The sequence below is a fragment of the Cherax quadricarinatus genome, chromosome 4, assembly GCF_038502225.1.
Source record: "Cherax quadricarinatus isolate ZL_2023a chromosome 4, ASM3850222v1, whole genome shotgun sequence".
NCBI lineage: Eukaryota > Metazoa > Arthropoda > Malacostraca > Decapoda > Parastacidae > Cherax > Cherax quadricarinatus.
This window is the reverse complement of record NC_091295.1, coordinates 63,634,759-63,658,453: the sequence shown is the minus strand read 5'-3', so window position 1 is coordinate 63,658,453 and position 23,695 is coordinate 63,634,759. Positions and strand designations below refer to the sequence as shown.

At 35.5% G+C, this 23,695-nt stretch overlaps 1 protein-coding gene across 12 annotated transcripts in view; it reads right to left on the bottom strand.

Annotated features, from left to right (window-relative positions):
• LOC128684495 (band 7 protein AGAP004871) overlaps nt 1-23,695 on the bottom strand; it is a 1,214,601-nt gene that overhangs the window by 152,213 nt on the left and 1,038,693 nt on the right. For 7 of the 12 annotated variants that reach the window (XM_070096985.1, XM_053770705.2, XM_053770704.2 and 4 more), the window contains one exon: nt 9,489-9,586. In XM_070096985.1, coding sequence (XP_069953086.1) covers nt 9,489-9,586 — 98 coding nt within the window. Of the gene's footprint in view, nt 1-9,488; nt 9,587-18,399; nt 18,498-20,246; nt 20,345-23,695 lie in introns of all 12 variants that reach the window. The other 5 variants (XM_053770702.2, XM_053770697.2, XM_053770700.2 and 2 more) reach the window with 2 other exon arrangements.

The following is a 23,695-nucleotide window of genomic DNA, read 5'->3' as shown; positions in this document are numbered from 1 at the left end:
TTCTAGTTCATTAAATTACATTGACCACTTCCATGGTCCTGTATCAAAGGGCTTCTTTCAGTGTGGAAATAAATATATCCAGTGCCAGTCCGATCTCCATAATGAGCATATCTGGATAAATGTCGAGGCCACAGTTTATGGCTAAGGTGTATTAGTAAGGTACTAAGGCTAAATACATACATGAGAATTATATATGCCCTGTATTTATATATTTATCCAAATAGTTAAAAGGAGTAGATTAAGTCTTTGGACTTCCCGTTTCGCTCAGTGTCGCATGCATGTCAGCGCCACCTATGAATCAGGTATCAGACTTTCTGTGTAATGGACCTGGTGAAGTGGACGTATGTCTTTCCAATCATTGCTATTTCCCTTTAATTAATGACCAGGTACTGAGCCTCACTGAGCCCTCCACTCCTTTTCTAAATACATAAATAATCCTAGCCATTATGGAATGGGTTTGAATTTTGAATTTGGTACTAAAAAATTCATGATTGGTTACCAAATGATTTTACTCTTCAGGTGAGGTAAACCGTACCGTTAGGTTCTGTTGGTTTTAGCTAAAGTTGAAATTGCAGTGTCCATCTTATTACATTAGTAAAAGCTGCTGCTGTCTGGTGATACAGCTGTTTTTAATTTTTATAACTGGGATCGTGTTCCGGATGCTAACTACTCTTGGAATAATGGGGATCTAATTCCGAGTTCAGGAACCAAGCAAAGGGTGGAAATTTATTGTCACCTAAAAAACCTGTGTCGGATTTTAACTTGGCTGTTAATTCTTGACTGGAACTTTATCGAGCAGTGGTTTATTGTATTGTAATGTTCACCACTTCCCATATAATAAATGTCGACGACTAGCACTCTCCATCAATCGTTAGAGCTCATTACTATTATTATTATTATTATTATTATTATTATTATTATTATTATTATTATTATTATTATTAAACCTAACTGGGTAATACAATGCAGCTAGCTTAGTAGTCTTTCAGCACATCAAAAGATTTCTATTTGTTTCTGCTTTTTGAAGTCATCACCGGTTATCCATTTATAAACAATGTGGTTCAGTATTTCTTTACCTTTGTGAACACGTTTAAGGTCATAATTTGCCCTAATTTGAGCCAGTTTATACACAGGTTTCTCGTGAGATTATCCGACCCTCACGATATTGTTCATGGTGAAAAGAGGAGTTAGCTCCGCTCATTGCTTGAGTTACTGTTATTGATGTGCTGGTTTAATTCCTCGAACTATATTACTGATTATTATTGATTTATGTGTCTGTTTCTATGATTAGGTATTAGAATTTTATTTTATTCTTCATTTGTAGTAAGTAAAAATCCCCTAACTATCCGGATATGCTCTTTGTTTTATTTAAATGGGTATTTTTCTTCATCATTGAAGAATATACATTTTTGGATGGAGAGAGGGTAAGAAATTACGGTTTAGTGGCACAGCACTAGATTACATTTTCTTCTAAATTAACGAGAAGACTAGCTAGAGGAAGAGGAGAAAGAACTTGCTGGAGAGGAACTGAAGAAAGGAACTTGCTAGAGAAAAACAGAATAAATGCAAGAGAGGAAAAGGAGAGAAAGTTAGTTAATGATGAACAAACGGAAAGGACCATCTAGCTAGAATGTCTGGAGAGTGAGGAAAGAAATCCAGCTTGATAAGATATCTTGGAGATACTCTAACTTAAAAGAAAATTGAAACTAAGATAAAAAAAAAAGGTAACCTAAACATAAGAAATTAGTTTTTCAAGCAGAAAATGAATGAAAATGCTTATGAGCCTCCATCCTGTTCATCAAGAATTAACGTTGGCTGATAATGACATAACATAATAAATAATTATATTTTAAAACATAACTTGAAACAGTGATTATATACTCCTGCTTCTCTTGCCTCTTCTTTTCCTCTGAAGATATGTGTAAACACATGAAAGCCCTCAGGTTTTATTTCCTGTGTTCACTGTGGTATTTCTTTCATATTTGCAATCAAACTTTTTATTTTGATTTTATCAGTACTTCAAAACCAATGGCTCTTACCGATCTGAATTTCCCAGGTGGAGGATGACTCCTAAACAAAATTTTACGCAACCTGAAGCGAACTTAATTCGACTCTTCATTCCAGGATGGAAAGTGCTGAAACTGAGCACAACTACGATTCTTTGAGAGACTTCATGGTCAGTGATAAATTTTTGTTTGCATTCTCTTAATAAACTCAGACCTGAAATCTGCTTCTTTGGATTTAGCAAAAGCAGTAAATACCTTTGCTGCGGTTCATAGTACTTATCCAAAGGCCAAAGGAGCTGACGAGAACTAGACTTAAAGTACTGGGACCAGCAGAGTTTGGGATATAAAAAGCCCAAATTGTCCGAAGAGGATAACACCAGTGTTCCTTTCTGCAGAGGAAATGCATATATAAAATATCATACGTGACGCCGGGTATTCTTGTGTCATATTGTATTCGCTATTTGTATATAGGGAAGCAAGGACAGTTTTCCGGTAATTACATATTAAGTACATTCTAAACAATATAATTGGTTGGACTGAGGCAATCAGAGCCCCTGTGATGTTTAGTGTTAACAGGAAATCTCATTTTAGCTACTTTCCGTAAAGAACATAATTGCAAAACCTGGTACTAGAGGCAGATCTCATTCCTAATCTTGAAGGTAAAAAAAAAAATCTGTTTGAATTTTCCTGCTCATGAGAACCGCAACACGACGCTTCAACTTTCTGACACACCAGAAGTTGCTGGAAGTATAACACAGGCTGCATCTGAATGTGAAGAGTTCATATTAGGCATTAGTGATTCCATTATTATGCTGATTAGAGCTCAATCTAAGGTAAATAATTTCAGTGTTTCAGAATTTCCAGATCTCTACTTCTGGTCAGGTATGAAAACTGATATAAAACATGTTAGTTATACATAGTGTGTCAGCTTTTAGCTCGTAGGGTCGTCCACAGAGAGTACCAATGGAGAGAATGCTCATATTCACGGCAATTTTTTGAAAGAGTAGTCTTATATTGCAGATCCTCAGAATATTCATCGAAGATCATAAGTATATCCTTACATTGATTGACTATACACCTATCTTTCCATATGTTGTCTTTGAAATTTATCACATCCGTAGATGTAGCCGAAGAGCAGCTGAATATTTTCTTAAGAGTTGGCATTACTATGAAGTACTCTCAGCTGAAGGAACTTGGTTCGCCTCAAAACTAATGGACGATATATATCAACTCCGAGGTGTCAAATCAATATTTATCACTCCATAATAATATAGTTTTAACTGTAGGATAGAATATAAGCTTATGATCTTGAAATAAATGGTTAAAATCCGAAAACTGGGATCGATAATTGTTCCTTATTCACCATGAGAGACGTTGGATACTGTCCCTTTGAGTGACTGCATAAACGACATTTTCTAAGCCCTCAAGCATCTTAAATACTTATGGGCAGAAGTTAAAATTAGTTTTGATGTTCTCTTTAATTACCAATTCCTCTTTGAACTATTCTTGAGAAACTGTTTGAGTAAGATACGAAGAATAGTGTATGGAGACGAGTAAGACATGTCGACATCAAAAGCCAGAAAAGAAAACTGTTGGTGACGAAGCACTTTCTCTTCTACTAACCAAGGGTAATAAGACAACTAGTAGATGAGAAAGCTTTTACAAGATCATTAATATCTAAAAGACCCTTTCCTTTTGTTCAGGGGAAAGTAGAACTTATTATTATTATTCTTCAGAAATGTTATCGGAGAAACGAAGACTTGTCTAAAAATGTTTGGCGAAATCCTTTCGGATTCTAGCAATCGGCTGATGAAGATGAATCAAGTAAGGTATGTGTTACTGATATTCTTGAAATTGACCTTGATTTCGAAGAAACAAGAAATCATTACTGCTGATCCTTCTTGTAACGCTGTGTAAATATTAATCTTTTGTTGGAGTATTACTAAATAGGTAGAAATGACCTTTTGGTTAATCGATACGCAAACATTTCTACTGACACCCAGGGAAGACCATCAACGGTTATGTACGAGATCGAATTGCTTTCAACTAAATTTGTAAGTCAGTGCATCTGAGACAAGAATTTATCAAAGATGCTGATAAATTATTACAGCTAAAAATCCTTGAACCCTCAGTGTCGTCATTTTGTTCATTAACAGTAATGATAAAAAAAGTGACGTTACACATCGTTCAGCTCAAGACTTTCAAAGTCTTAATCTCATTAACAGAAGGACTGCTGAATCTATGCCTCTTAAAACAACGACCTCCATTAGTTTCGAGAAACTTAGTATTTTTCTGGGCCTGCTCACCGCTGATGCCTTTGTATGAGTGATGCGAAAAATACTTGGAGATATCCTGAACGTATCAGTCTACTCTATGATATGTATGTGATTATTCCTACTGGAATGCAGATATTAAAACTCTCATGGAAGTAGCATTGTTGTGTATCCATATTGGGTTCTCCATATCCAATGTTTGGGTTTCAACATATCTAATAACTGTACCAAAAGACCCTTAGAAAACTTTTCGAACTTTATTATAACAAGCGCAATTAAATTTAGCTTAATCCAACTAAATATGTTTTAGATAAGTTTATAATAATTTAATAATAAACAAACACAGTGAAATATATTTTGTTTTCGTTAGGTTCAGAATGATTTTTGCGATATTATTGCATACGCAAATTTTCACTTGCCTTATTCGGCAGGAAGAGCGTTGTTGTTTAAGGCAAAATCGCAAGTTTTACCTATTCGGCACGATACACACACACACACACACACACACATACACACACACACACACACACACACACACACACACACACACACACACACACACACACACACACACACACACACACACACACACACACATATAAATATATATATATATATATATATATATGTATATATATATATATATATATATATATATGTGTGCGTGTGTGTGTGTGTGTGTGTGTGTGTGTGTGTGTGTGTGTATGTGTGTGTGTGTGTGTGTGTGTGTGTGTGTGTGTGTGCGTGTGTGTGTATGTGTGTGTGTGTGTGTGTGTGTGTGTGTGTGTGCGTGAGTGTGCGTGTGTGCGTGTACGTGCAATTTTGTATATATTTTAATTTACTTAATGTCGAGGCACTGGGCATCTGTTCAGTTCATCCTCCTCGTTTTTCCGCCTTATTTATTATAGAATAGTTTTGGATTTTTTTGCTGCTAATAATTTTATCACTAATTACCAGTGGCAATTTTGTTCTTAAGCCGAGGTAAACTGTTAGTTCTATTGTCCTTCAGCTAATGTCTAAAAAGTAGTGTCCCATTAATGATCTCCTTGTGTTCTCTTGTCATCACACAGGTCAGGTATGAGTCTCACTGACCTGAGGGTAAAGATGGACCAGAAATTATTATTACTAAATTAATAGAAAAAGCTACTAATGTCTGGTGATACAACTCTTCTTTAGTTTTTATAACTGGGATCCCGTTCCGGATGTTAACTATACCTGGATAAGCTGATGTTTGGTATCTGGCTCCATCTTCAGGAACCTCAAGAAGCAGTATCGGGTCTTGGTCATGACTATTCATCTAGGAGTAGAGCTTCATGTATCCGTGCCTACTTTAATGCTCCGTTTGTCAGCACTACCCACCATTTTAGAGTGCTTCCTCAGTGGAAGAATTAGAGCTTACTTCAGAACATTGGCTAGTTCAGTTGTCTCTCATTGTAAGATCTTTGGCCAGCGTTTTTTTTTTTGTATTGTATCTCTTACTACTTTATTTGTTTCTAATGCTTAGAAGAAATTAGATCATGTTTATTGTTCATAAGTAAGGTAAACTCTTTTCGCTATGGTATAAATATATATTCTAAATTTAGTCTTATGAATTTTCATAAGCGTTCTTCTTGGTTATTCAGAATCTAGGCATCCCAAGTCGCACTAGTAAGTCGGTGGACCTTTACCTGGCAAAGTGAGAACAGCCACTTAAATTTAAAGGTAAACTGCGGACCAGCATTGTGTTCTTGGTGTGCATAAGAAAATAAGAATTTACAAGAACCTTGAATTTTGAATGTGAATACACGTTACTTTAATCTGAGTGTTAAGGACGAAATAACATGTTAAACTAATCCCAGGTAATGTGTGGCGGATGGAAAAATTAACGTAACTGTGCACAGGAAAGATGTACAAAGGCTCTGAATATTTTTTGAACGTAGATTTGTTGCTCGTCATATATGAGTACATACGTCAAGCATGTGTGTACATGCTACCATAAATGCACGTAATAACATGGAAAAACGTGTTTACACCGTTATATATAAATAACTCCCAGTACTGTGAACTTGATAGAATGATTTTTTTTAAATTATATTATGACCTCTGTTGAAGGATGCAACCAAAAATGATGGGCTTCCAGGAATTCTTCCATTTGGCCAAGATTACAAGATCACCCCAGGAACTCAGCCATACTATCGTAAAATATAGGTGTCAGTTACAATAGGGGATTTTGACTTCATGCTCATAGAAAACCTTTGTGTCCATAAGAAGTGGAAAGCAAAATGAACTGAAATTCTTATTGTACAATAATGTATGGCTATCTGTGTTCATGGTAACTATTGGCTTTCCGAAGTCAGTCATATTCATTTTAAGTCATGAAATCTGCAATAATAATAATAATAATAATAATAATAATAATAATAATAATAATAATAATAATAATAGTAAAGCTAACACACGTGACCATATATTAAAAATTTTAATTAGAAGCACAAGAATAGGGAATAATAATAATAGTAATAGCAATAATAATAATAATAATAATAATAATAATAATAATAATAATAATAATAATAATAATAATAATAATAATAATAATAATAATAATAATAATAAATAGAATAGTGAAAGGAAATTGGAACATAATTATATACTCGTGAGAAAAAGTAAAAAAATAAATAAAATAAAATAAATAAAACAGGTAATGAGTGTTTTAAGACGTGAGATTATGTTTATAAGGAGGGCGAATACAAGAGAAGATGGATATGTACAAGCCCTAGCCAAAAAAACAAGTATTTGAAAGGAAGTACCAGAGAATGTCAAGGCATATGCAAACTTGAGAAAGCGTAAGGTGAGGTGTCAGCTAGCTTGATAAAGGTATAATATTCGGTAGGTAAATGTGGTTAAGATGCAGAACATAATAGCAAATAATTGTGAGCATATGTTTGTAAGTGAACAAGTGAAGGTTTCGTGGATAGGAATGGTTAAGTAGATTGGAATAAACATAGGTAAATGGATGTGACTAATGAAAGAAATGGAAATGGATAAACTTATAGGAAACAGATTTTTCTAAGGTGTCAACGATAATTATCTATTATTGAAAATGGTATAAATACCGACAAGTTGAAGATTAAGACACATGTGCAACAGTTGGGTATCTTTATTGATGAAACGCTTCGCCTACACAATAGGCTTCTTCAGTCAAATACAACGGGAACAACAGTAATGAGATAAAGATGATGTAATCAGGGGTCAGCCTGAAGAAGAGTTCATTTCCACGGAGCTGAACTCTTCTTCGGACTGACCACCTCAAGGTAGATGGACTGATTACGTCTTCTCTATTTTATTACTATTGTTCCCTTTGTATTTGACTGAAGAAACATACTGTATAGGCAGAGCGCTTCATCAGTAAAGATACCCTACTGTTGCACATGTGTTTTAATCGATAATCATCTAGACTAATTCATAGGCTACTACAGGGCCGAAGGGGAGGGTAAGGGATGCGTAAATATTGTCAAGTGCTCACGACACATCTAACGTTCCTCTGTCTGGCGGTACTTACTACGAATCATATAGTTGTAAATAACATTACAGGAACAAAATATAATACAGGAAATGGCGAACAAAGATACTATCTATTAGGTTATCTATTTAAACAAGCGACTAATACAATATACATAAACGCAAATACAGCAAAAATTAATAAAAATACTGATGAGACTTATTTTACAAAGCAAAAATACTTATTAGAAAGATATACTCTATCAAATACGACACATACTGCAATATTAACAACTAATATTCGTCGGACTATAATATGCATCTGGGATATAATTTGGAGGGAGAATGCGGATATGGTTCTTTAGCTGTGCACTGAACTCAACCCTGGTTGCTCCTGTTAGGTTACACATATGGCTGCTCATGTCAGGTCACATGCAGGAGTGACCTATATATATCATCCGAATTACAGGAAAGGATATACTGAGTCTATATCGCTGGACTACAGTTTCGATGCCTCATAAGGAATTATGCAATGTTGAGAATTAGACCAAGGAAGGGAAATTGTGAGCCAACTGCCGTCTAGAGGGAAGTCCGGATGATCTTATGTACAAAAGAAATGTACAAAAATTATATTACATTATTATCGAGAAAAATGTGCAAAGTAAAAGTAAGTAAATGTAAGAATGTATGTAAATATTAATGGAAATGTCCAGTGTTCCGAATCTGGATTTTTATTTTTAAATATACAAGCAAGATTGATCCTTTCTGGCTATAGACTTAGTTGACAAAACCTTAAAGCAAGTTGATTACGTCTCATTCATCCATTTAAGTCCGTAAGCCGTTGCATATATGAAATAATTTATTCATTAAAAATTGTTATTGGTCTGAAGGTGAAGACGAAAGAGGGATTAGCCTAACTAATCTATGTGAATAAAAATATCACTCAATGATTTGTCTTATGAAATTTAATTTTATTCAAAATATACTTATGTCAACGGTGTAATTGAGATGTTTAGAAACTGATGAAAGCATAGATACGATGGTTGACTCACAGTACGAACATCTAAAAATAATATTTCTTTATTTCAAAATTAAAAATTTATTTAGGAAATAGTTGAAAATTTTAAATTTAGCACTGGATATTTTAAATAAACTGCACTTACTTCGCAGTAATATTAACTAACGGTATAATACTCAACACTACAAAGCTTTGAAATATTTTGGCATTCAAACGGCTTAGCTCAGCGGACATATTGGAAAAATAAGACTTACCGCGCGAGTAGTTTGAGTTCTTATGGGTGATTGCTGCCCAATCATGTGAAGCCTTATGGAGCAGAACCAAGACCAGCAGACACTCCCCAGTACCACACGCTCTGATTGGTGACTACATCTCCCAACTAGTATATCTCTTGACCCAAAATCTATGAAAATTGTTAAAGCTTTCTTGTTGTTAAGTATTTTGTTTTGTTAGGGGTTTAAATTATTACAGATACGAGAAAGAATCGCCAATCAGGTCGCACGAGTGGGTTGTGTTGTGGTAAATGCACAATGCCAATTCCCCATACAACCTGAAGATACCCATTGCCCAAACCACCTGTACGTGGCTGGTATCAATTTTGTTCTTTAGGTCAGAGGTCAATTCAGCATTTGGTGAATTTTTAGAAGAATTATGAAAAATCCCCCATGTGTCACATATGTCTGAGGATTAGCGAGTATAATGTGTTAATACCTGAAATCGGAGATGTTACACACGGCAGCCATTGGGTTGGACACTCGGTAGTACACCACAGCATCCACGGACACCGTTACTGAGTCCTTGGATAACACCTAGAAAATACAAACAACACCACCGTCTCAGTCTCAAGCCTTTACCCACCACTCCCTGACCCCAGAGTGTTCCTGCCCCACAGGAGCCCATGGGTCCTGTGAGTCCTGTGTTTACTGGATGGCTTTATGCTCTCTCGGCCGTCCGACGACCCTTCATCCTGAAACGTTTCTTGGCGGGTCGTTAATATACACGAGTCAGATATCACTCGAATATACGAGCAAGCACAAATAAAATTTATTTTATTGGAAGCTAGCGACGGATGGGTTTCCCCATGAATTACGTTTGTTGTCAAGGTGAATTCTTATTAAGGTTTTCACCCTTCTGTGGGATGTTGAAAGTCTGCTCGTAAGCCGTAAAGTTATAGTGGGAGCTCGCAACAAACTTTAAAATCAGTTCAAAGTTACAAAGTTTACTCGACATATAGTCAACTCTGTACACTGAGACCTGGTCTCTGTAATCTTTTCTTTAATGTCTTTGGTTTTATAGTAATATTTTCAATATTTCAAGCCATCTACACTGTCGAGTTTCGGAACACCGTAAGCTTCTCTTTTCCCCTATGTTATTCTCATATTTCGAATACTGGAGTACAGTTAAGTCTTACCAGTTTTTTCACGGCACTGTTAGCCAATAAATAATTTTCTTTGTTCTTAATGAGAGATAGCAAAAAGTATCATAAAGAAAAATATATTTGATTAGATAGTCTTTACATATCTTTTTAGTCTTAGTGACTCAGTGTAATAGGAAAAATAAAATATTAGCTTACATGAAAAAAATCCTTTTGATATAAAATAAGAAATTATGCATTTAATAACCTATATATTTCTAAAAAAATACTCTAAAATAGTTTGTATATCCAAAATTGTATTAGTGAAGTAAATGATTCAGAGCATTTCACTATATTTTAGCCATTAAAATGTATAAATATAAGATAACTTCATTATGTTACTTAAGTAATTAAAAATGCACAAACGAATAAATCTATAATTAAAAAAAAACAATTTTATTGTTGTGTGCTACGGTAACCATGGCAAAAATTATATATTAATAAAAGTAAAACATGCAAGACCTCTAAATTAATTGTATACAATTAATGTGTTAAATTTAGAAGCTATATTTTCCCTGTAAACTTGGGTACAAAAAATAGCAAATATTTTGCATCTGAAAAATCTCGTTAATAAATTTATGTAGAGACTAACAATAAATTCACTGCTATGTAGGCTTCTAAGACAAAATATTAAAATTAGCAAAATATTATTCAGTTTGCTAAACGTGTCTTGTCAATACTTCCTGTGTTACTGGCCTTCATTTATAAATAATTTAAAATTCATATAATTTTTGGGGGGAGCTAGGTTTCACTCCTACTACTGCTCTTTTTCTTAAAACCAGCAAACTCAATTTTAATAAATCATTGTTAACTTCATGAAATGTGAATGATATTATCTTTAGGCTTCATTTTCTCTTAATTCCATTTGCAGCCTCGCTCTACTGTTCAGAGAACTTTTGGCATAAATGCTCACAGTATTTGGCAACCAATTCGCAAAGTGGAATAATATGATTGCCCCACGTCCTTCCAAAAACATTCTTCAAAGGGTTCATTTTTCTATGTGGTATGCACTGGAAGACTTCCATCTTGCGCTTTCTAGGCTTGGAGCCAATGATGAATCGGTGTATTTTCAGCAGAGGAAATGTTGTCAATGGCAAGAGAGGTTAAGAACATACTAAGAAAATTTGACTGTTGACTATTAAATATCGACAATTTATTTTGATCTTACTAATCTAATTTTGCTTCGAACGTAGTGCGTTCAGTCTATTTTACTACTGTAATGACTCAGTGTCCCACGAAGCCTTGGAGATAGGCAGGAGAGCTAATGAGAGGGTGGTGATGTTTTTTCCAGTTAGTCGAGAACTCTTCAAGTCACAGGCATCATAACGTTTAGGCTTCACAAGTTGTTAGGCTCTCTCAAAAATTTAATTTCATTCACACGGAAAAATGCAAAAACTTCGATGATACCATCCGCTTTGCTTAGGTTTAATTATGATTACAATCACGAATCAAAGCTGTTATGGAAGGAATTCCTTGGAATACAGTATCAGCTATCTTTTTGAGTGAGCTTAACAACAAAGCATGCCCTAGGTGGTGCCTACTTGCCCCACTGTACACAGGGTTAGAGGAGAGGAGATCCCTTTTTGAATTCCTCATCTTGTCGCTGTTGTAGAGGATCAAAACAATGAAAAAGGCAACAAAAGAGAAAAAACAAAGGTTTATATAAACAGGAATTAACAAAAGTAAAACGAGACATAAATATCATAACTAATAAAACCCAGCCTTTTATGGATTTATAAACCAAATATTGCAACTTAACCAACTAAAATAATCACACACACGCACACCCACAAGTGTCAGCTAAGTCTCAGTAGTCAAGAAGTAAGTGCTTAGTTGTAGTCAGCTGTCAGTATATAGTGGAGGAAACATAGCCATTGGTGACTGCTCATGGAAGCTGTTCATCTTCTGTTGGGGTAAACTACGGTAAAGTCTGACACAGATTCCATCAGTACTTGTCATTTACAGGGATCCTTACAAACAAATGTGTAATAAATTTTTAAGTTTTATCATTTTTAATAGGGAGTTCATATATATTGAATTCACTAATATAAATCTACATTTGCTTGAGTTTCAAGCAGATTTTTTGCCATTTTTCACACAATTTTGAATTAGGAGTTAAGGTATTCTGTTCTTCTCTCCTGGCTTAAACATGATTAGGCCTCAGTTTTCTTTGCCACGTTGTTACTAATGCAATAGCCAGAAAAAATAATTTAAAGTTCGTTTATTTACAGTTAAATCTTAAAGTGCGTGGCATAAAATTTGATAAGACCTGATGATGAAAAGATAAATAAATTTGGATACGAAATTTATAAACGTTACAGAAAATGTAACACAATCATAATTAAATGGTTATCAGTTATTGGACACTAATTCAATAATCCTTTTATAACGAATTCTGCAGTGCATAAGTTTTATCATTTGACTGTATCTTATAAATAAAAATTCTATAATTGCATTTATGAATGAAAAAACTTATTCTAGTAAGGCACAGACTACAACGGAATTAAAGCAATTCGTGTATTTTTTGCATTTATATATATATATATATATATATATATATATATATATATATATATATATATATATATATATATATATATATATATATATATATATATATATATATATATATATATATATATATATATATATGCACTGTTTGCGCGCGGCCAGCAGTACCAGCCTGGTTGATCAGACCTTGATCAGCCACGATGCCTGGTCTCAGAGCCGCGGGGGCGTTGACCCCCGAAGACCTCTACAGGTACACTCCAGGTAGGTCAGGTCAGGTTAGGTCTCGCAGGTTTGATACAAAACTAAAAATTTTTTACACTATTTTTAGTGAAAAAATCTTTTAATCCATTTACGAAAATTTTATAAAAGGGAAGTTTAACCTAACTGACTAATTCAGCATATTAGACAATATATATTTGTAGATGAATGGTTCAGAGAACCGACATGTTGATAAATTAGACACATGTGCAACTCTTGGGTATCTTTATTGAGGAAACGTTTCGCCACACAGTGGCTTCATCAGTCCATACAAAGGAGAATCTTGAAGAACAGGAGGAGAATGAGGTAATCAGTCCCTCAACCTTGAGTTGCACAACCAAGAGTTGCACATGTGTCTAATTTATCAACATGTCGGTTCTCTGAACCATTCATCTACAAACCTGTCAGACACTGCAACTTCTTGGGATCTTAATACTTGGGAATTCTTCGCTTGCCTAATTCTTGGGCACGACCTACTTCCACATTGAACAAATGTTACACGACCTATGACTTCTGCACCTCTCCTGCCAACGGTTTATAAGCTCCTTCTCAGCACGTATGCCGTATTCTATTCAAGATTGATGGACTGACCACATCGACTCAAGGTTGAGGGACTGATTACCTCATTCTCCTCCTGTTCTTCAAGATTCTCCTTTGTATGGACTGATGAAGCCACTGTGTGGCGAAACGTTTCCTTAATAAAGATACCCAAGAGTTGCACATGTGTCTAATTTATCAGACAATATATATATATATATATATATATATATATATATATATATATATATATATATATATATATATATATATATATGTATATATATATATATATTTATATATACATATTTATATATATATATATATATATATATGTGTGTGTGTGTGTGTGTGTGTGTGTTTGTCACTTTCCGATAGGAAAAGGGTTACCCACATTAATGATCTTTCTAGAACAATGTACACTGTATTGGGTAGTTCTATACTCCTATACTCAAAAGCATACAAAGTTTCCTGACAGTAATAACCACCTAAAACATCAAGGAATATAATTCTGAAGAAGATATACAACATTTTACGTCAAGTAGGTGGAGTAGCCGAAACTATTAGACCACAGGTGGCAGTGGCAACCAGAGTTACAATACTGCCTAGCGTCTTACCATGTAATTATACGATGCTGGCTAATACTACCTCTTCATGGGAATTCTTTTGCCTTTGTGCAAGTTCCTAATTCCTGTGCATGTTCCTGATGACTGATTCAACATGGAGAGGCCGAAAGCTCTCAAACGTTCCTATACTTTGAGCATTAGAAAAAATAACTTTTACTTCAAGGTCCTCTAAACATTATCTAATAGTTTTCAATGAATGAGTTACATTTGTTAAGAAAAACTGACTTCTTGCAGCTGCAGCAAGCTTATACGTTTGATTTTTTTAATGTTTGTTTTATCTGAAATAATTGTTATATGCCAAAGTTGTTGTTTTTTCACCTTTGTGTTTAAAATACAAACATGTGATCATGAACAATATAAGCAAAATAAAATACAAGTGTAGAAGCGGCAAGTAAATTTTTAATATACTTCATGGATTTACTATGAAACTTATTCCTTACCTCATAATAATACATATACATCAGTGTGTTAAGCACCATGAATATACTTTGTAAGGAAAAAGAAAATATTAAACCCGGATATATTTGTCGAAAGCCAAATTCTGTAATAAGCTATTACAGAACTTAAGTTTCCCCACATGATACAGTGAGGGCTTCAAGATACATCACAGGAATGAAAGGTATGTAACGTGGCTCTTCCTTGGCCAGAATAAAAGAAATGTGAATGGGTTGTAATCCCTACTGTTTTATATACCGTTGGAGATGTGAGATACACTAGAATCAGTGTGTTCGTGTCCGGTAGTAAACGTGTATGGCATGTGGTAAGGACTACCCATCCTTCCTTTCCCATTTTTTGGTAAGTGAGCTACCTGCCTTTTGTTTCCAAATTGGTACTATAATTTAAGAGGAGGTTAGCAGCACATTGGTAATGTACTCAGATTTGCTTAACAAAACTGAAGGATGAAGTTAAGTTTCTAGTGGTGCGTAGACTATGTAAATGCACTCAGTGGTCCCCAACATTGTCTTCAAGTGAGCCACTAAGATAACCGACATCTAATAGCATTAATAAGAAATATCCTCGTAAACTGAGAGTACGAATCAAATTCAGGGTATTTCTTTCAGAAATCAATTATTTCATTGCCAAGATGATCATTATTTTCACTATCTAATTAACTAATAAGTAAAATACAATTTAAGATTTCACTGATATTTTATTATACTGAAATAATAATGAGATTCAATTTAAAAAATCTAAATCACATTTAAAAATATGATATATTCACAAATAAAGGAAAGTGAGACTGAATATAACATTTTATTAAAGTTGAATCACATGTGAATTAAAGTTAAAAGGATAGTCATAGCTCACTTAAAGATTCTGCTTTGTTTAATCTTACTGTGATATCTGAGGCTGCAGTGATATCTGAGGCTGCAGTGATACCTGAGGCTGCAGTGATACCTGAGGCTGCAGTGATACCTGAGGCTGCAGTAAGGCAAAGACGACAATTACGTTATGTTTACTGTTCATGACTCATAAACTTTTGTGAAAATATTTATCAGCAAGTATTGACCAAAGCTTTGAATTAACAGTTTTTATCTTGGACAAAATTGATTCATTAATGTCCTGCCAAAAACTGTAAAATAGACCTGCAGGAAACTTCTTCAGATTTAAAAATGTCAGGTAGGCTTCCATAAATTTTAAAACAGTGTTCGCCTTGTAAATACCTCTGAAAATATCACTATTTGAAAATCAATGAGTTCCATCTGAAATATCTCCCTTTGAGTCATCTGGTGAAACTTCAAATGGATTATGAATCATTTTAATCTCTGCAAGAGCTTTAGCTCTTTGCTTTATTTTTCCTGAGTCACTGTAAATTCCATTCTGTTATGGATGAGAGTTCGTTACAACAGGAAAAGTGTGAAAACTACATTAACTGATCTACTTTATAAATATAATAATCTTTCACTCAAAAACTTTCAACTCTATATACCTGTCAGATACCAGTTTTCCCTGCAATCTTAGAATTAAAATATATAAATGTTCTATTATATCACTGAAGAAGTTCATTCCCAAATTAATTCCAGTCAAGAAAACGGGCCTTAACCTATTCTTTTCTCTGTGATAACATGTCAATTACTGGCGAAGTTTTAGCTATAATGTCTAATGAAATTTACGTATGAGACAACAACATATTACGTTTCCGGCACGGAGAACCTTACTGCACTAAAACAGCTGGTGAATACTGTTATGAAACTTAATGGGGAATTCAGTATTCATTTTCGATCCATTTTAATTCTTGTAACTACATCAGCTTTACTCTCAGTCATGTTCATTACACCATCAGTTGTTAAACTACTCAGGTTCTACCAAGTCAGGTTAAATTTGCTCACGAACTCGTTCGTCATTATGAAAACATTTTCTGCAATAGTAGCAGTATCTTTTATTTACTTTGCAAAGCACACAACGTATTTTCAAAATTTTGAAAATTAGTGTTGTTCTCATTTGGTGAAAAAAGAAATGTATAAAAAGTGTTGCCTTGTCATTGTATCATACAACTCTTCTTCCAGGTCATCAACATGCCTCGAGGTTGTAGAAACAGATAAACGTACATTTTCAATACAAACTACCTTGTCAATGTACATTTCCTCTATTACTTTCCACCTGCACTTCTTCATAAACTCCCTGTTAGTGAATGGTCTGCTGGTTTGGGTGATATATTTGGTTACGTGATAGCTAGCTTGCACAGGAGATACGTTTTCAGCATTATGCTCTTTGAAGACTTTTCCTGTTAAGATATGCATCGTTAGATAAAAGTGAACTTGTTTGTTCGTACTTTCCCTTGCAACATGAGTACTTCTTGTTACGTGATTCATTGTTCCGTTTAATTTGCTGCGTATCAGGCAAATGCCTTTTTCGTTATTTAAAATATAAGATAATCATTAATGCACATCTTACTGAATGCTCAGCATTCGTCTCCTACTTTTTTTTTTTTGTCTGACGAAGAGGGTTTTGTTGTAGTCGTCTTTTTAACAGCAGCCTGAAAAGGATTATTGTCACATTAACACTTTCATTGTTATTTTCACTGTTGCTCCCACTCTACACCGTGCCTCTTTGCATTCACTATGCCTCCCTTAACTGTACCCTTCGTCGTTTCAGTTTAATATACCTATACCTAACACTTACATACATTAAGGTCTAAGGCTGGGCAGGAAACTCGAGTCGTGTGGTTATTGTGACTGTCTAACAGTGGCAGCTTCATGTGAGCATGTGAAATAGAACGAACAATGACTGGCAATTTATGTGTGCATCCAAGATGTAATATTATTATGTATATAGTACTATAATTATTGATATTAAGCCAAACTGCATTTAATTTCGTAATTTGCCACATTTTAATTAAGATATGTAATCCCTCTATTAAATTTATCATGGTATTATAACTGTTTTCACAATAATTTTACTGCCAACACACATGCCTTGTACACTCTTCATTTTTTTTTCTCGAAAACACGAACACGAGATCTGCTTTTACCTATCGATTTAATAAATATGCAGTAATATTATTTCTATTTTTTTCTAAAAGATTCAGAAGGCCCCACAAAACATTTCCGGGTGCAGCATCCGGCCTACGGGCCCCGAGTTAGTGACCCCTAAACTGTAGATGTTAACGTAACTTACATTGGAACGGAGATGGGGGAAGGGGTCGAGGGCCTCTGAAAACACGACAAGGGTTTGAGCATCAAGTGCACCATGCAGTGAGAGAGCCACTACGTGAGGAACAGGCCTTCAGTACAACATAACCTTACGCCACCAATGGAAATCAAGAACAGCCAAAGTTCTAACATGAGGCGCATACTCCCCCGTGATGACTCTGCGTCTCGGATTCGAGGCATCATGGCAGTGATGGATAGTACTCTTACAAGAGAATTAAGCTATGAATGAAAGCATCTTTGATAATTATGTTAAAATCTGACAAGTTCTGGACTCCTTGATGCCACTTGGTATTTATTAATCTGTATATTTAAACGGAAAATAGAACAATAAGCATGTACATTGATTAGACCCATATGGTGTACCTCAAAGCAAGAAACAACAAAACAAAAACACGAAATAAACAAAACTAATAAGAAAGAAAAATATACATTGAACTAAATCTTTAAATATTAATTAGAGATTTTTGCAAGTCGTTTGTGAAAAAAAGTTGTATCAACCAGTTTCAGTTATCATTATTGCCCTCTCATCATAGATCACACACCAGTGTTACATGGCAACCACGAGAGATGCAAAAGCGGCGCTGCCATGGAAGGAATGTGGCGTTGCCTAAGTTGCCGTGTACCTGTAATCCTCTACGTTAGTTTCTGCCATAATTGGGTCCGACACACGGTAGTAAACAACGGCATCCACCGACACGGTCACAGAGTCGCGAGACAGTATCTGAAAAGCAAGTGGGTGAGGAGAGAGTCCGAGGGAAGAGATCCTCAGAGAGAGAGAGAGAGAGAGAGAGAGAGAGAGAGAGAGAGAGAGAGAGAGAGAGAGAGAGAGAAAGGAAGAGACGGGGAGAGAGGGGTAGAGAAAGAGGAGAGTGAGTGTGTGTATGTGTCAAGACGCATTGAGATGACAAATAAGGAGAGTGCTGAAGAAAATAAAGGAAGACAGGACAACGGAGGCTTGTGGGAAGACACACACACACAGCTCACATGTTATGAATAGGATAGACCAGTGTTGAGAGAGGGGTCCGGGAAGGGAAGGACTGGAGGAGTATGACGGGTGCGGTTGTTCGGGTATGTTGATTGTATCAAGAGCAGTGCAACAGAAGCAGCAACAGCAGCAGCAACAGCAGCAGCAACAGCAGCAAGGATCAGACCAGTAGAAACAGCACCGTTAACCACACCACTAACAGAAGCAGCAGCATGCATCAGTAACAAAGGGCTGGCTGAGAAAAGGTGATCAGGGTAGAAAAAAAGGAGGATGCAAAGAAATATAATGGAGTCAAGCACAGAGTAAGCGAAGAAGAGGGGGGGGGAGAAGGTATATATCAGGCAGAGGATTAGCAGTAAAGCGGTGAAAAGTTATACCATGTTAGGATAATAGGAGCTAGCACTTGTAGTATCAAAGGAAAGGTAAGAGCATCAGCAGCAACAGCAGCAGACGCAGTAGTAGTAGCAGCAGCAGCAGCAGAAGCAGTAGTAGCAGCAACAGCAGAAGCAGTAGTAGCAGCAGCAGCAGAAACAGCAACAGTAGCAGAAAAGGGCACCAAACTACTGACAGTGTCAGAGGAGCAAATAGTGACATGCTGCTGTTACTGAAGTGATCCCGTCGGCACTAGAGAGTCACACCATTGAGCTACCAACATTTACTCCCGCGAGCCTTGCCACACGGGGGGACTTAGTAACGCTGTCACCATTCACTCAATAAAAGTAACAAACAAATGAACGGGTCACCAGCAGTATAGCCCAACCGTCCGTGTATACCGCAGGTCTGTGTTTATGTTGTCTTCCCGTTCGGTAGAGGGACCGTTGGGCTAGCCGCAAGCTAGGGACTGCCGCAGGATATATATGTATATATATATATATATATATATATATATATATATATATATATATATATATATATATATATATATATATGTACATATATATATATATATATATATATATATATATATATATATATATATATATATATATATATGTATATATATATATGTATATATATATATATATATATATATATATATATATATATATATATATATATATATATATATATATGCATATATATATATATATATATATATATATATATATATATATATATATATATATATATATATACATATATATATATATATATATATGTATATATATATATATATATATATATATATATATATATATATATATATATATATATATATATATATATATATATATATATATATATATATATATATATATATATATATATATATATATAAGGACCACCCCACAACAGTTTAGCCGAAAGGTCCCCGGAGTGCCTTAATGTCTTCTGTAGTGTGCAAGGTGACACTGAAGAGGGACCATTAGGCTAGGGTGGGGGGTAACGGTTGTGGGGGGATAGAAGGGGGATGGAGCTCGGGGATGGAGGGGGGGATGGCTAGTATAAAACTGGAGTTGGACTGGAGGGCCCACGCCTGGCTACCTGTAATCTTCCACATTGTTCTCGGCCATGACGGGATCGTGCACTCTGTAGTATACCACAGCATCCACTGCTACTGTCACGTGGTCACGGGAGAGGATCTGCAATATTACCAGCCGCCTCGTCAGGTCACGTCTCGGGTCAACACAGGTTCCTGCCTCATGCTTCAGTCTCGCCAGGTCACGTCCCTGGTCAACACTGGACAACACAGCCGTCTGTTGCCGTTTCGTCAAGATGTGTCTTTGGTCAACAGGATTCATACTACCTCATGCTTCCTTGTCAGGTTATTTCTCAGGTCAACACAGGTTCCTGCCTCATTCTTCAGCCTCACCTGATCAAGTTTCGGGTCAACACGAGTCACACAGCTTCATACTTTCACCTCGTCAGGTCAACTAACAGGTCAACAGGGAATAAAACAGCCTTATGCTTTCACCTCGTCAGATCACACTTCATGTTAACATAGCTTCCTGCCTTTTTTTTTGCTTTCCCTTGCGTTGTAGTTTCGTGTCACTTGCTGTGTTTTGGTCTATCTCTCCTGCCTCCGTTTCTCGGACATTTAATTGCTGTTCAGGTTATTTTGGGGCTATAGCCGTCAACTTCCAAAGTCAGTTTCCTACACATAGTTGTTCCCCTCCTAAGTCGCTTTCCCATGTGTGATCGTAACCCCTCATTAGTAACTTTCCCACATATGACTGTCCGCCTTCTTAGTAACTTTCCCCATATACAACTATCCGCCTTCTTTGTAACTTTCTCGTATATGACTGTCTGCCTTCTAAGTAACATTCCCATGTGTAGTGATCCCCATCCTTAATAATTTTCCCAGATGTGGCTGTCCATCTCTGTGGTAATTTTTCCGTGTGTGGTTGTCCCTTAGTTACTTTTCTGCACTTAGTCTTCTCCTAAGTCATTATCTAAGATGTGGTCTACTAGTCTCAAGTCAGTTTCACAGCTGTATCCTCCCTCACCCAGATCACGTCTTCACGTATGATCTCCGTTCTGAGTGCCTCTTACAGCTGTTTGCTTCCCTTCCTGGATTATTGTTTAAGTGTTACTATAGTTAGTGTAAGCTGTGGTCCTTTAGAAGACATTTGCTAGCTAGCTTAAGTAACACAAAAAAAGTGCCAATGATCGATTAACATCCGTTCTTATCTTAAACAAACCTAGGTCGCATGAGGTCGCGTGTTTGGCGCCAAGTCTTTTATTAACTCTAATTCCTTCTTGGTTCAGTCTAAGGAGAGTTAACGTCAACCTGATATATCATTGAAAATAAAACAGTGCAAATGGGAATCCCTGTAGCTCCCTAAGTTCAGTTATATCTCTGATGCCAATTTCATGAGATGCCGTTATAAACGATCTCAAACTGATATAGAAAAGCGAAAAATATCTAGTCATGTTTTACAGAATTTTGAATATAAATTGCAATCATTACATTAAATCCTACAAAGCATCGTTGTATTTGGTGTATTACGAAGATATAAAAGTTTCCGAATGAGCAGTTATCACCTTCCACATTTATTCATTACATCATAGTTATCAACTAGTAAATGTAAACATTACATTATAGTTATCATGAGGCACACGTAAACATAAGGCCATAGTTATCAACACAGATAAATGTAAATACACACATAACCCACATATACGAGACTGAAACCTAAGACGACGTTATGGACCAACATCGATCATTAACTAGTTTATGGTCCGAGTTTCAGTCTCCTTTATCTGTGCATTGTTCCAGTCACGGTATTGTGCCATTTTATTCTTTAGGCAAATGCGTTATAGTTATCAACAGGCACACGTAACATAACGTTTTAGTTATCACCGGCCTAATTTAAACATTAAGTCATAGTTATCAACAGGTATGCACATATTCCCTACATTACAGTTAAACACTGCGTAAATATAGAAAAGAATCGACAATGAGTTACAAAGCCTTGCATGTAGTACGTTAATTATAACAGGTAACTCGTTAATATTATCATGTGATATGTTGTTGTCAACATGTGATACAGTAATGTTAAGTATTCAACGTATCATTTGAGTGTCATATTTTTATCAAGAGAAAGACAGTGATTAATTACTTATTTACTAATGAAATATCTTAGACAGTTAACTGAAAGCAAATGCAACGTATTCCTCGAGTTGTTGGAGGAGTATAATGTGTGTTTAGACTTCGTGAAGTTGTCTTCGCTGTTCCCTCATGAAGGATGCTTTTAATGTAAGCGAATTGCTCGTGAGCCGAGGAACTAGAGCTATCTTCAACTTCGATCGAACCTCATCGCCTGCCAGCTCCAAGGGGATGAATAATCCCTACGGGTTTAGATCTTCTCCACGACTAAATCAATAATAATTGTCATATGTATTTGGTTTGAGGTTAATTGACTGCGCGAGAGTCATTAACTCAACAATCTTAGTCACTGTCAACAATAATTTAATCTTTCAGATAAGAATAATAAAAAAAAAAACTCGACGTATACACACAGAAAGATACAACTCTTAATGTTGATATTTGTTTTGCATCTGTTGGTCATTCAGCGAGCTCAGACAAACAGTATTTTCTTAAAATTGTTTTTATCCTCTATGAACTGAAACCTCAGCAAGACAAGATAACCTTGCTAGAGTGCAACGTGCTGAAGCTCTGTCATAAGGAATTTTTGACCAGTATATCTTCATTAAGAAATATTTAGCACCAAAGAAATATATTAAACTTGTGATGAACTGTCGCATTTATAGCAAACATTTGCTATTGCTTGGCATGTGGGACAACACGAATTATGCCTAACATGTTAAGTTTGCAATCCCTGGGTATAAAGCACGAGATGGAACGGAGTCAGGGTACGGCATAAGTCAGAGGTCAGTCCTAATCAGGCGTGTTGTGGCGTTGTGGAGGGTCACGATGGTATGAGGTGAGTGGATGCGGGTGTAGTGTAGTGCTTCATGGGATCAATCAAGGGGGAGTAATCAATAATGCTTTGATCAGTAAAGTCAAGTGATCAGTGATATTTAAGTTTTCATTTCACTGTTGAGATTAATTTGGTTACATTGGTTAATTTTGCTCCAGGAATCAATAATGGTTTAGAAATTAACAATGTCTAGGTGATTAATAATATTCAGTGACGAATATTGTTTAAAGAAACGATGATGCTCAAGTTCAACAATTTTTCATGGATTAATACTGATCAATAATGGATCAACTGATCATTAATGTTCACCGGAGCAAAAATATTTAAAAGACTACTAATGTCCATAAAACAATAATTCTTAAGAACCAAATTATTTCGTAAAAATTCGATAATATTCATCGGGTAAATAATACTTAAGCATTGAAAGATGCTCAGCTGATTAATAAAAATTGTAAAAAGCACTAATGTTCACAGGATCAATAATGTTTAGGTAACCAATGATAATCATGAGCAATAACGCTAAAAAGGTAAATAATATTCAAGCAATCA